Source organism: Colletotrichum tamarilloi, assembly GCF_030869305.1.
Source record: "Colletotrichum tamarilloi strain Tom-12 chromosome Unknown Scaffold_10.1, whole genome shotgun sequence".
Classification (NCBI taxonomy): Eukaryota; Fungi; Ascomycota; class Sordariomycetes; order Glomerellales; family Glomerellaceae; genus Colletotrichum; species Colletotrichum tamarilloi.
Window position 1 is genome coordinate 863,020 of NW_026849393.1, and position 14,584 is coordinate 877,603.

Consider the following 14,584-nt stretch of genomic DNA (forward strand, 5'->3'; position numbering starts at 1 on the left):
TTCGTCTTGCTTGCTTTTGCCGCGGTGCCGTCAACGGGTGTGGATTGCACCCAAACACTTTTGGAGTGGCTACGGAGTACCAGCGTCACAACTGCTTTCGATACCACTCTCAATGTCTCTGCATGGCTTGCATAAGGCCAGGTCCAGTGCCGAATATGTGACTCTTGTGCAACCCCCGCAGTAGATTGTCATTGTGCATGGAGTCGCGAAATGGTCCATGAAAACAACGGTCTAGAGCTTACACAACTCCACACCTGTCGGATCTCGAAAAATCGAGTCATCAGAGTTGCACGGTTGCCACGCCTAGCGTCCTGTAGACAACATAGCCTCATATCGTCTGTCATGTCCGCGAAAGTTAACCGTCGATGGTGGCGGCAGTGGGTTGGTTGGCTACTCCCCAAATCGTCTCGACCAGGTTTGCGAAATCCCTTGCGTGCACTGAATTCTTCAAACGTGCGTATCTGTAATAATGGTCGTGAACAACGCGTATTCGTAGACGACTCGATGCAGGCCGGAAAAAAGGCGCTGGTACAGAACACTGCTGCCGCACGTGGAAACAAAAAAGCTCGCAAGATCCCTCGGAGTGTCGCCGAGACCAGGAAACAAAGAGAGAAGATTGAGTTCGCCTCCAGTTGCCTAATCATGTGTTAACATACCAAAATGGCTTAAAGATGGATATGTCAGATTCCAGTATTATCGTGATGCAGCTGCGAGATGGGCCGTGTCGCGTAATTTTCCAGAGTGCGGGCCGGAAGAGTTGAGCAACTCCTGTCGCTGCGACGTCAGGACACCTCGAGTCTTGAGCCGGCTGGCAAACACATGGGGCTCTGTGATAGAGCCAATCTGAGATCCATGATCGCAGCGTGACCCCGACAGATCGCAGGGCCAGGTGGAGAGTAGGGGGCCACCGGGGACCACCGGAGGCAGCACATCCCTGAAGTTCCGATTATGATGCTGAGTTGCGAAAGACAAGGCACAGCACTGCAGTCTCTGCCTTCCTTTCCCCCTGTCATTGCAGCTCGGAGGTTTTGGCGATGCAAAAGGATCATCTTTTAAGGTGCCATCATTCGACCGAACCGCCGTTCCCACCCGTCGTGGAGACTGTGTAGCGTGAGGATTCTCAAATCGTCAGTCCAGCCGTAGGCGGCCAACGCCGTAAACGTAATCATTGGTCCATTTGCCGAGAGTGAGAATTCGAGTCTCAGATCCTCACGGGTGCTGATGAAGAGTATAGAGGTTCGACCAAGCAGATAGGTAGTGACAAAGTTGATGATGACGAGATGTCCAAATCCTTCTCATGGTGTCGACGGTCGTCGACTGTGGAAAATTCGAGTTTCCTGCTCCAGCTAGGAACCAGGAGCAAGTGCGCAAGGCAATTGTTATGCCAGTCTAGTCATCAGATCGTAATGAAAGATGTTTTCTTCCGAAACTGGCCCGGTTGTTTACGGGCGACAGGAAGGGTACTGGGAGTACGGCCTTGCGGTGGCGCCAAGCCGGTATAGCATACTGGGGTTGGCGGGTGTAGAGAGCACGGAGACGTTCGAAACGGACGGAGAAAAAGGCATTGTTGCGAGCTGTCAAAGCTCGGGGACGCCATGGGTGTTGACTGTGCCTGTATCCGTATGGCGGGTGAACCTCTGAGGTGAGGTGGTAGGGTGGGTACAAGCCACACAGCCCGATGCTCATATGGGACATTTAAAATGAGGCGGGAGGTGGGAGGCTCAATACGAGGCGCTCAGCAGCCGTGATCGATAGTATCCGTAGCCCGAATCGACATCGACATGGTCGAATCCCGTGGTTCGCAGAAGCCTTATGTGTGCGAATAGGTGGCTTGCCTTCCTAGCCTGCAAAGAGCTCTTTGGCGTTGCTCTGTTGGCTTTGGATTGGCTTTGGATTGGATTTAGGAGCGTTCGTTCTCGAGACGACAGGGCTGAGGTAATGCCGAACAAAGAAGCCCATGGCGACGATCAAGTCGGTGCCTCTGAATAGCATTGCCAATGACAGCAGACAGGCAAACAACAGCCCCGAAAAACGAACGATTCTCATTTGGCGGAGCTGGGCAGAACAGGGGTGCCATGTTTGCTTGCGCCGTCTACCGCAGCACGTAGAGAGTGTGTACTATGTGTGCCTGGCCTGATCCAGACACGTAGCTTCCGATGGTGAGGTTTCTTTAGGAAAGCCGTGAAGGGGGACGAAAAAAAAGTGCTGACAGATTGGTGCATGAACGGAGGATTTCAAACGTGGCCAACAAGCAAACGGAGGACAGCGGGCCAGGGATCAGGAAGGTATCCACGAAGTTGAGAGGATGTGTGTGTGTGTGTGTGTGCAAGTTCATAGCGACGGTGACATGTCTGGTGCAGAAACTGGTGGTCCAGAATGCCCAGATTCTCGGCTGTGGCTTCGACGCCAGAGTCGCAGTCTTCAGACGGTAGGCGAGGACTGTAGACGACCCGTCCCTGTGTGATTCTGTGCCTGCCTCTCGCACTCTTTCTGCAAATACCACTGGCTAGGCGTAAAGATAGGGAGAGGGAGGAACTAGGTGATGGAAGAAGCCGTCGATGACTTCCCATGGTGAGGTTCCTGAGCACCTCAGGTAAGGACAGGGTAAGAGGCAAGGAAGGATGTTGATGTGATCCCATATGCCCAAGCACCAGAGGTAGGGGACCTGACGGGAAGCTTGGGGCAAGCCGCAAGAGCAGCTCGACGTTGAAGGGGGGTGGGAAGGCAAGGAGGGGTGAGGTTCCCGAATGTACCCGCACAGCACTTGCACGCGCGTAAGCTACCTCACTAGTGTATTTTGTACGTACCTAAGCTAAGGTAGGTATGATGGACTTAAGGTAAGGTAATGGCCATTGGAAGGTAAGGCAGCTGCGAATAAGGTCAGGTAACCACTTCCTACCATGGGTGGAAGAGGAACGGACGGTGCTCCGTACCTGACCTTACACCAAGGTACTTGAGTACCTTACCAACATAAGATGGGGGACAGAGTTGACAGTACGTACCTGCCAAGCCTTAGGTAAGGCTTCGGGAAGTACGTACCCTTGAAAATCTCCCTATTCCCCACTCCCACGGCTGCAGTCAAGTGCAGGGCATGTCGCAGGCCGCAGGCCGCACCGCAGGGTGTGGTATCCAACTTCACAAGTTCACTTCATTTTCAACTCAACACCCCGTGTGAGGACCAGCACACTCATCTCACGCCCCCCTCTTTCTGTCCATAGTCCATCCATACCTGCGGAGGACTCCATCCTCCATCCCATGGTACGGATACCAATGGCACGTCCCTGTTCTCCTCCTTCTCCCTTGCCGTCAGTCCCGCCCGCCTGCACGAAAAATTAAGAATCCAGTGGCTAGGGAATCCCTGTTCCATAGTCCGGCCCTTTCTCGAGACTCGAGAGTCTCACTTGGTCTTGAATGTCTTGAATGTCTCTCTCATGGCTGCCAAGCATTGGAAGCAAGTCTCCGTTTCTCACACTCACCTCACTCCTGCATCCGTATCTCAGCTTGACCAGTCTGCTGTGTCTTGCCCAAACTCCATGTATTCGAACCGGCCCGGTAGCTTGAGGTACTATCAACGCTCGCTCAATCTTTATTCTTGACCTTCGTACCTGTGCCTGAAATCTCTTCTTGCAAAGCCTCACTGGCAAGACCCTCGTCGTCATTACCTTCAAGATCGACCTCAGCTCGATATCACCCTACCACTACGATACCTTGTTTACGCACGAAGACCTACACCTTCCACCCGCCTCACTCTGCAAAGTGTCAATCCTTGGCCTTGCTTGAACTTTGAAGAGTGTACCTGGCATGGTACCGATGACCAGCTCCCACATTGGCTACCTCCATCTTTCCGCCATCGTGATCGCTATCATGAGATCTGGTCCGTAGGTCAGGTAGTCCGTACGGATACCTGAATCCATCAATATCTCTGTCTCTTCTCATATTGTCTCGACGCTTTTCGAAAAGTTCCTCCGCCGCCATCCCCTGCTTCGCCTTGCCTTCCGGCTGCAATATCGACCTCCCGGCGATCCTAGCTTCTCATGAAAAAGAAAGAATGGCGCCCGTTTGGGCAGATCTGGTCTACACCCAAGCCGCATGTCGCCATGCTGCACGTCCACTTCAAGAATAAGCAACAACGAATCGAGGCCACAGCGACCTGGCCGAGGACAAGGGACTGTCTTTATTTGAGATTCCCACATTATGCTTGTTTCACTCTCTCACCATTCGCCTGCCTATCCTTAACCGCAGACAGTGATGAGATGAGCTCTCCTGCGAACTAGTCCAACTGACGACCTGTGAGTTGCCCCCTATGAAGAACTCGTCTTTACCAGAATGTCTTATTTCTGTCTATTCGAGCAACCGAGGCTCCTCCTTTCGATTCCTACGCAGCGCCTCTATCCAGATAGGCATGCCTTCCCCTTGTCTAGTCTGTTCCGAGGTTCATTCTGTTCCTCGATCGGCCAGCCGTTGGTCCTACTTTCGCCTCTAAGAGAATTTCAACGCTGCTCATCGCAGGCGCCTCCATCATTTATGAGGAGAGACTAGTACCTAGACCCAGAGAGAGAGAGAGAGAGAGACATGAATGCATCCTATGCCGACCTCTGAGCTCAGTCAGTTGCAGGGTATGGGTATGACGCCTCTTGCCATTCCCATTCCCACCCCCCCCCCCCCCTGAGGTCGACTTCCCAGGCGCCCCTCCCCCTCCCCTCCTGTACTTGGCCACCCTGTACAGCAAGAGCAAGGTCTCGTCCTCGTCCGCGTCGACCGGGTCGTGGCCCGCTTAGTCGCTACCCCGGCTTTTATGGAAGTCCTCCGTGTTGCTCGTCGTGGTGGGGGTCCATGATTTCCACAAACTCTCCATGTTCTGGTCCTGGCCTTCAACCCTTCTTTTTTCCTCTCACCAACCCACTGTCTGGGTCCTTGCTGGTTTCGCTTTGGATGCATGTATATTTAGTGCTGAGATCTTCGGGACCCAAATCCAGTCGATTGGCTTCCAGGATCCAACCCCGGCCGCACATCCGCTATCCCCTCCCGCACTTTATACCACGAGTCCATTCTTGACTCTGTCCCGAAACTACATCTACCCGCCTCCATCCTCCTTTCTTTCTCGACTTCTTGCCACGAGAGATCACAAACACTCAACTTCCCCCCAAGCAGTCAACGCTTTACCTCTGCTCTTTCTTTTTGGCACCAACCATTGATCCATCTCTTTCATCGTACTCTACACACTCCAGACACAAGGCAGGAGTCAATCAACTTTGGCATTGACTTACCCATCACCTCGTGCTGATTATATCCAACAACCACACTTAACGCTGCCAACCTACCGTTTCTTCATTCTGGCTTCGCAAAAATGGCCTTGACGGAACAGACAGCCCCGCCCCAGGCTTGGGGTCGCTGGCAGCAGCAGCCGGCCGGCCATGACTACGCGATGATGGATAACACAGCCTTTGTGCAGTACGACTCGAGAGCGGCTACCTCTGCCCCTATGAACGGCACTGTCATCTCTCCGCATTACATGGTTGGCTCCCACTACAGTGTCGCATCTATGCCGGCAATGGGCCACCACTGCCCGACCCAAAACCACTTCGCATATGCTCAGTACGATTCACCTCCGGCCAATATGAACATGCCCTTCAGACTGCCAGCGCAACAAGAACGATCGATCATGCCTGTAGTAGCCCCAGCGCATGAGGTCCCGCGAGCCAGCTCCTACCCTCAGGAGTCACCTTCGGGACAGAATGACCGACATCGCAGCCCATCCACCCGAAGCGAGACGAAGATGAGCAACCCAAAGACGCCCCACCCCCTCAACACCAAGGAAATCAAGTTCAACAAGCCCACGAGCGCGGACCCAGTGAACTTCACCACTGCTATCGACACTCTCATGAAGGCGATCCAGAAGAGGCACGACACTGAGGATATTGTCAAGGGCGTCCCAGAGACCGAACAGGTTGTCAAGCCGGAGCCTCGATCTCCCAAGGTAAGACCCGATTCTGCGTCCGCTGGCTTGAGTGACTGAGCTGACGATGTCCAGCCCGAACCGACCCCGGCTGCTTCGGCCCCGACACCCTCGACAACGACAGACTCGTTGGATGCTCCCAAGACCAAGCGTTACGTCTGTGACATTGATGGCTGCGGTAAAAGTTTCTATCAAAGCACCCACTTGGACACTCACAAACGCGCCCACACCGGTGAAAAGCCATACGTAAGTACACATACCTAGTCGAATGTGATGTGGATGACGCTGACTGTTCGCAGAAATGCACTTGGCCGAACTGCGAGCGAACCTTCTCGCAACCTGGTAACCTCAAGGTTGGTTCATCCGATTCGAAGCAAACACGGCACGGCCTCACTAACCATCCTACAGACTCACATGCGCCGCCATACCGGCGAGAAGCCCTTCCGCTGCGAGCAATGCAGCAAAGTGTTTGCCCAGCGTGGCAACCTCCAGACGCACATGGCCACACACACTAATGCGAAGCCATTCGTCTGCAAGCTCGACCAATGCAACAAGATGTTTACCCAAAGAGGCAACCTCAAGGTGTGTAGAGTCGGGGTGACTTATCTTACGGCCATCCAGCTAACTTGGCATCAGAACCATCAAAACAAGTACCACGAGAAGACCCTCATGGAAATGACTGACTGGATTGTCTCCATTTCCGATATTGACGGCTTGTCCGATGACCAGCGAGAGATGTACTGGTACTTTGCCAACCTCTACAAGAACAGTAACAAGGGCATTAAGGGCCGTGGCAAGGACCGCAGGGTCAGCAACCGTGTCTCGAAGTCCAGGACTGCTCCCTCATCTTATCCGGTCAAGCGCGTGCCCAATCCCGCGAGCCTCGCAGCATACAGCTCGAAGAGGCTGCCTCCCCCGGAACAGTACATGCAACATCACCAGCACGGCTACGAGGTTTACGACACGGATATGGATCAGTCCTCGAGCGCAAGCAGCCCCAGATATGATGGTATTCCTCCTGCCTACCGAGATCGCATGTACCACCAGTCCAGCCATGCCATCTACTAGGGGCCAAATCGCAACCAAGCGATCCCACGCACATACGTCAAAGTTTCCCAACACACACGAATACACGACCGCGAATCACATCGAGTATATACCACAAGAACGGAACGGAGTAAAGAAAAGCAACATTCGGACGTGCTCGACAAGGCTTGAGACGAAGCAATCCATTGGAAAACAAAATCGAACATTGATCCAGGGCGTCATTTCTCTCGCGGTAATTATTGGGTTGAGGCGGCTGTCTGAACAATTTTCTTGTTTTGGTGTTATTTCCTTGAAGTCGTCGTCCACTTGTTCAGCAAGGCGGTAATGATTGGCTTTTGTGTCTTCCCTTGAATTTTTATACTGCGGTTAAGGTTATATTACTTACGACGGGGAGTGTACGAAAGTTTCGAGTCCTTGAGCTGTTGAGCGGTTTCTTCTTTATTCTCAACTATTCCGAGACCCGAAACTCGGGAGAGGTGAACAACATTATTTACACGAAGGCGGTGGCTTTTCGCCAGGCATTTTGGCCTGTGAGTGGACATACATCAAAGAGAGGGGAGGCGGGGGTTCATGGCACACGGAAGGTTGGGCTGTTGCATGATGCGTCATGGGAGTTTTCAGACCACCCAACGGGATTGGGACGCGTGCATTTGGATGAAAGCGGCGCGCGGAATGAAAAAGAGAGGAAAACAAATTTGGCCTCCCAACAGAGTTACTAGACTCTTCAGATACCCCTGGGATTTGCATTGGGATATGATGGGGCAAAAAGCGTGGCAACACGATGGAGTTGGGAATAAGCGTCAAACACAACCTTTTTGTGTACTGTTATTTTTCTCATTGTTTTGTCTTCGGGTCGACATTGGAACTGGGCCCGATAGGAAGGATCCCGAGTATCATGTGCCCCTTGCTTGTGGTGGATGCCTCGAACGCACGTATGAGAAGTTAGGATTATTGATACCAATTTTTATTTACCAATTACCAACTATGACTGCCTATTTCTCTCTCTTTCATGCGCGGTGAACGAAAAAGTGAACGAATCCGGCCTAGTGGTAATTGTTGCGTTTAATAGCTGCTAGGCTTCCATGCAGGCGTGCAGCATGTGTGTCTCGCCCAAGCGTAATGTTGGCCCGGTAGCTGGAGGCGAGAGAGAGTCCTGCTGAAAAGCTTTCCACGGGCCAGGGCCAGGACAGAGAATAGAGATTCACTAATCTGTGAGTGGACTCTCCGGGCCTTGAGGGGGACGACTGAAAATTACGGAGTGAGTAATCTGCAGTAGGTATCCTCACCCACCTTGAGGTCTTTGATGATTGATCATCCTCAGCTGTACTGATGAGGCTCAGACTCCCCGTCAGACGAATGAGCAGAGATGACGGGACGCGGGTATCGATACTGCCGATGGCAGTAAACGAAAAGGCGGTCTGCAACACGTTACACACGCGCTCTCACGCACGCACACACACACACACACACACACACACACACAGAGACGCCGGGACACACAGCCGGGTTGGTAGCTGCATGTACTCCGTACCTATGATGGAATACCAAGGAAAGCTCCCAGCGTGGACGGCGGGCTGGCTGATCGCGTGGCTGGAGCAGAAGGGGAAGAAAAAAGACCCCTTGTCACTGGGGTTGGTTCTGTCACCCGGGTTTGGGTGTCGGCCGGAGCGCGGCTGCTGGTTCCCCTGATGCACTATGCCATCCATCTCAATTTATTTTTCTTTCGTCGATGATAGGTGTGTGTAGGGAGTACAGAAAGGAAATGGGGAGTGGGGGAGCGAAGGATGGGCGTGTATGTGTGCGTATGCGGCTGTTGAGTGCGTAGGCGTGAGGTGGAAGGGGGGAGTGGCGGAATGAGTTGTTGATTCTGTGCCTATATGCAATGGAACGCTCGGCCTGGCCAGTAATGTACGTAAGAACGAGGCAAGGTATATCGAGGAAGCACGGAAGATGGAAAGGCAAGGGGACTGAAGAGAGAGAGAGAGAGAGAGATTTGGTGAGTGAGTGCAGGTGTGTGTGTATGCGTGTGAGGATGAGAGAGACCCCCCACATACATGGTACTTCTACTATTTGGGAAGAGCTGCTCGATTCGGGGAATTTGGGGCCAGGTCTAACGATCAATTTCCCATGTGTGATCATCGCGGAAATATCTGCCATGCCTGTCTTGCTTGTCTGGGCTCTAGACAGTAGCGGTTGAAAAAAAAAATGAGAAGCGTTGCATTGTAAGGTACCCGCCAGGAAATTAAAACAGGCACCAGTTTGAGTTCCAGATTCCCGTCCCGCCCGCTCGCCCCCCCCCCCCCCCCCCCCCCCCCCCCCCCCCCCCCCCCCCCCCCCCCCCCACCCCGCCCACCCGCCCCCCCCCCGCCCCCCCCCGCCCCCCGCCCCTCCCCCGCCACCCCCCCCGCCCACCCCCCCCCCCCCCCCCGGGTTCCTTACGGTAAGGTAGCCTTCCCAGCGCACGGAACGGAACGTAACTATCCAACTGCCGCGGGCGCCTCGCACTTTGGCGCACGGGTGAACGAATGCAACTGAACTATACGGAATACAAGGGGGTGGGAAGAAGGGGAATCCAACGAGAAGAGATGCCTGGAAGGGGAAAAAGAATGCGACCTCCCGAATCCCCCCAACATCCATGTTCTCCCGGTGGGCAACATGTTGACGTGGTGTGCTCTAGAATCTTTCTCCGAAATCCCCACCCACCTAGGCGGAACTCCCAATATCACAGGTGTTTCACCGAAAGCAAGTAAGTGTTGGTTTGATTCCAATATTTGACGTGAGTCCAAATTAGACTTCCCTTTCCCCCATACGGGACGGAGGTGCCGCAAGGTCTCTCGTCCCTGAGGCTTGTGGGGGGAGGGCCAGATGGTAGGATTCTAAATCGCGTGTATGCGGGCAGGCATTAGGTTGAAAGAGCTCAACAAGAGTGAGGGTGATTTCTGGCGGATGTGACGAAAGGATGGATGGATGTGTGGTGGTGATGCGACCGGGCCGTCCCTATTGGCCGTGGTCTCGGTGAAGGAGGGAAAACCTGAGGGTGGGGTAATATTCGCTGCAGGCAATGGGGGAGGATTGGGGGGGTTTCTACCTTTATGCCCAACATGCCAAGGTACATCTGACCAACCCACGTGCCAACTTCTACCTGAAGGGCATGGTGAACCTTCCGGTGATGGTCGCTCAGGTGTATTGATGCACTTTTGTTCACGAGAGCCCAGGCAATGTCTCTCTTGTTTGCATGTGTGTGACAGTAAAAGTGTTGCGATTTTCGGTTCTGGCGTTGCGCGTACCTACTGTGCTTGATTCCCATCGCATTGCCATGAGACTTGGGGGAAATAGTCAAGAGGCTGGAGAAGAAAAGGGTGCTAGGCGATCATGGGATTTGTCAACATTTTTTTTTTTGTAGATGATCTGTGTAACCGTCTGTCAGGGGCGCAGTTATTCTCAGAGTTGATGATGCAGGGCAAGTCGAACCGGTGTGCAAGAAATCCATGATGCACTCTTACTCCCGTAATGTTAGTCATAAACCTACCCAGCGACAAGGCGGGTCTCAGAATGTCACTGAGAAACTAGAGAGAGAGAAAAAAGGAACGTCCGTCTCTTTGACATGTCGTCGGGCTGAGTTCGTCCGGAGCCCAATGCTGAATAATGCAAGAATAAGCAGACAACGGACGAAGAGAAAAAAAAAAACACGCTTTTGCCAAAAGGGATGTTTCTCTGAGCCTTTTCCATCTCCGTCCTAAACGTCACCGTTACAAGCGGGAGCACCCGTTTTATCCGCTCCAGGCCAAACTATCTTGAGATGTTTTGGTGGGGTCAGACTTGGGGGGGTTTTTTCCCCTCCCATTGTTCAGACGATTTTGAGTTTGAGTTTGGAGCTAAGAGATGACAACCCTGTCAACGTTCAACGGTTCAAGGGGATCCATGCCGTTTTCAGAGAAATTTGGATCCCGTTGTTAGAAAAGTCGATGGCGGCTTCAATGAACTATCAACGGATATTTCTCAGCTGTAATTTGAATCCTTGCTTGAATACCGTGATACCAGTCGAGGTCAATACTTACACAAGGTTAGCCGAATTTGAAACAGAAGTTCAGGTTGCTTTTGGCTAAGATTGGGGAGACGGTCCTGTACAGATATCAAACATGCACTAGGTAGGGGTAGTCTAGATGTACTTGACGTTACAAATAACGCTGTTGCTCCTTTCGTTCTTATGTTTCCCAATTTTCTATTCTCTTATTTTTTATTTTTTTTTTGCGATCTTTTTGCTGAGCATATTCCGTCTTATGTTACTGCTGAGAAGAGCATAGTTCCGATTGAGAGTTGGAACCCGATGGATGTCTATGGCTAGACTTGCGGTCAAAAACGAAACTTGCATGATCAGCTTTTGAAATTTTTGTACAACATAAAGCTTCTGACGCAGCTGATTGATACAATGTGTTATTGCAACCCTTCAAGCTCATGTCCACTTTGTCTCAAAAAATCAAGACTTCTGACAGCTTCCACGTAGGTCAGTAAGGCTTCGTCGATCTGACAAGCAGTACAGGTCAAGATCTTGGTAAAAGAAAGAAGAACAAAGTGTGCCCGCAAATGACTCAACGAGCTGAATGCGCTGACTGTGAACTTGGACTTTGACGTTCTCTAAGTACGGCCAAGGTCGATTGATAAAGTAATAGTTGTAAGGGTGGGGTGTCGCAAAAGAGAACCTACGAATTGCGGGATATCTTGAAGGCCCCTTATCGTGTCGCACATTGCGAATCAAGTGTTCAAGTGTGCTCCAATAAGACTGTTGCAAGACCAAGAAGTGTTGTACAATCATTCACTGGGGCATTGATGCGTGTCAGAGGCTTCAGGTAGTCAATGCTTCATTTCATCATTCCTATGGTACCTCAACGTTGTATAGAAACAGCCGATCCCACGCTCTCAATCCGTAAAGTCAGAAAGCAGACATGTTCTATTTGTTATCAGGGTCCCGTTCTGCCTGATCTTCAACAACATCTCCCGCATCTATGTCCGTTGAAGCAGGCGCCTCCGGAACCAGCCTGATGAGGAATACCATGCAAGGAATAGTGATAGCCATCAGTGCAGCATTAACATAGAAAGGAATTCTAGGGTCGGCGCTGGTCTTGGAGTTGAGAGCGTACGAGACGGCCTGGCCGGCCGTCTCAAAAGCGCGGAATAGACCACCCGAGCGGGAAGAGGATCCAACGTCCGTGGAGAAGGTGCCGAGAATCCAGTAGAGAGACAATTGGGTCCAGTAACCGGTTGAAAACATGATTAGATAGGGAAGGTAAGCTTCGGCCCATCTTCTGGTGTGCCTGTTTGGAAGCGATACTGTTAGCGATGCTTTGAGTTAGAGAAGGGGCACAGGGATGGTGGACGACGTACAACTCGTAGTCAAGGGCCTCCTCGACTTTGCCTCCGCCGAACTTGCTGTACTCGATGCCGATCCAGATGAAGCACATGGCCTGGGGGATGACCCAGAAGAAGAAAGAGATCCACGCTCGCCGGGCTTGTGACCAGCGGGACGTGTCCAAGAGTTTTCCGTAGGCGAGGACCATGACAATGGTGATTGCCGCTATCAGATGCAATTGTCAGCTTGATTCAGGAAATGACAGTGATCAAAAGACGAAGGAGAGTTACTCACGAGTAATCAGCGACGAAAGTGCGCGGGCCCGGACGGAGAAGTGCAGAGAGAGATAGGTGCCCATGGTTCCGCCAAAGAAGAAGGAGTAGAAGGCCGGGATGGACATGAGCCATGTCTAAGGGTTTGGGCCGTCAATACTTCGTCAAAGTCATTAGGGGTTGACTGGCTGTGCTCACCTTTGGGCGCTGCAAGTGTCTCCACAACGCAATGAGTTCTCTCTTCCAGCTGATGCTGCTGGCCATGGGGATCTTTGCGCCGTTGCGACGTCGTACGCGTCTGGTGGGAGATAGGAGGAGAGCCCAGATCGTTCCAGTGCATTCTGTCAGGGATTCGTGTTAGAACATGGGCCAAGTCGGTCTTGGGCATGGGGCGAAGGGTGCTTACCGAAGCCGACGAAGATCAAGTAAGTGGACCACGCGATACCACCAGCATTGGCCTTGGAGTAGTTGGTCGAGAAGTTGATGGCGCCTCCCATGACACTGCCAGAGTTTCTCATGGCAGACCAGATACCTGTCCAACTTTGTTAACACAAGCATACCCAAAGAGCTCCCAGAACCTTCCTTACCCAGGTAGAAACCTCTGTCGTTTGCTTCCGGATACGACAGCATGGCAGCCGTCTCGGCGACGTAGAGGAAACCAGATGTGAACCCCCCAAGGAGCTGTGTACCATCTTAGCTCCAGAGCGACATAGTCAGAGTGCAGGAAGGGGTATGACGTACTCTTGCAAAGAGAAGATACCAGTCTATCGAGTACTTTGCGCTCACATAGTAGGCCGAACCAGCAAGAGGCATGGTGACGGCGGCGATCATACAAGACCACTTGATTCCAATCTTGTTGATCAGAGGTCCGCCAAATACGGTGATCAGACAGCCGGCCATATAGCTGAGGGCAGTCGCCAAGTTGGCCAAGTATGGTGTCGAGAGACCACCACCCCCGAGGTTAGAGATGGCGTCCGACATGGCAGGACCGACGAAGGACAGCCTACATGAATACATTAAATTCGAATCCGTGATTTCGGGACTTTGTCCCAAGACAAGTTTTACTTACGCTCCAAAAAGGATCATCTGGAACAACACGCCTCTGTAGAACTTCGTCGACTTGGAGGCCCGGAGGTAGGCCTCGTCGACGTTCTCGACGGCGCCCTCATCGTACACGTAGCTGGTGCCGGCGGCATGGTCAGTCGCTTCGGGATAGCTAGTCGTCTCGGGGATCTTGGTGTCGTCCTTTGTCTGTGTAGTTGCCATGGTGTTTGAAGAGAGCACTGGAGACGTGCTAGAGACCGCGGGTGTCGAGTCTGGGGATGAGTCGATGGGCCTGGCATTGGCCTGTATATAGGGGTGTTGTCATATCATTAGAGAGGCTGCCATTGGTTCATTCCAGGATGGCTGTAGTTTGCCAGAGAGCCATTCAACTAGTCAGTGCGGATGATGGTTTCCATTCTGGGGTTGGGTAAGGATCACTGGGTACAGCCATGTTGGACAGTTCGAATCGTAGACCTACTGCTTGATTACTGTGTCAGTTTGTCTACCTATCTTCCGGGGCCTGCCCAGTCTCACCGAGCCAGTAAAGGCTTATCGTGGTTATCGGTAGTTGGTGCTTCCCCGGTTTATCTGTCAGCCACCCCAACATGGAGATACGCAGATAAGCAGCGTCATGCTCGCAAGGGATTGGGATATGTATGGGACACACATGGGAAGAGCGGGCCTTTTTTCGCGCCTGAGTTCTAATCCCAATATCCTGACCGGGCCGGTCGATAACTCTAAAGGGTTGTGCTGCAACCGCTGTCCTGGGTTAGGTGGTGGAGGATTATCTGAATGGGCTTTAAAGAGGCCGAGAATTGAAGGATCGCTGCTGATAAACTTTACGGAAACGCATACCCAAACGGGGGTTCCCCGCAAACGACCGGGCCGGTCAATTGTTTTACCCTTTGAACATTTCGG

The 14,584-nt window shown here is 52.4% G+C and overlaps 3 protein-coding genes across 3 annotated transcripts; 2 read left to right on the forward strand and 1 right to left on the reverse strand.

Annotated features, from left to right (window-relative positions):
* Positions 1 to 5,347: 5,347 nt before the first annotated feature.
* Positions 5,348 to 7,024, forward strand: CTAM01_04438 (uncharacterized protein; the record flags this gene model as incomplete). Its single annotated transcript, XM_060520468.1, has 3 exons — positions 5,348 to 5,977; positions 6,032 to 6,202; positions 6,365 to 7,024. 3 exons carry the CDS (start codon positions 5,348 to 5,350, stop codon positions 7,022 to 7,024), a joined length of 1,461 nt encoding a protein of 486 aa, XP_060385113.1.
* A 549-nt stretch (positions 7,025 to 7,573) lies between these two features.
* CTAM01_04439 (uncharacterized protein) lies at positions 7,574 to 8,023 on the forward strand (the record flags this gene model as incomplete). The annotated part of the gene is made up of 1 exon (XM_060520469.1): positions 7,574 to 8,023. The coding sequence occupies one exon, from the start codon at positions 7,574 to 7,576 to the stop codon at positions 8,021 to 8,023; it is 450 nt and encodes a 149-aa protein (XP_060385114.1).
* A 3,928-nt stretch (positions 8,024 to 11,951) lies between these two features.
* On the reverse strand, positions 11,952 to 13,888 carry CTAM01_04440 (major facilitator superfamily transporter; the record flags this gene model as incomplete). Its single annotated transcript, XM_060520470.1, has 8 exons — positions 11,952 to 12,315; positions 12,386 to 12,575; positions 12,645 to 12,759; positions 12,821 to 12,963; positions 13,029 to 13,154; positions 13,210 to 13,303; positions 13,364 to 13,625; positions 13,692 to 13,888. 8 exons carry the CDS (start codon positions 13,886 to 13,888, stop codon positions 11,952 to 11,954), a joined length of 1,491 nt encoding a protein of 496 aa, XP_060385115.1.
* Positions 13,889 to 14,584: the final 696 nt, after the last annotated feature.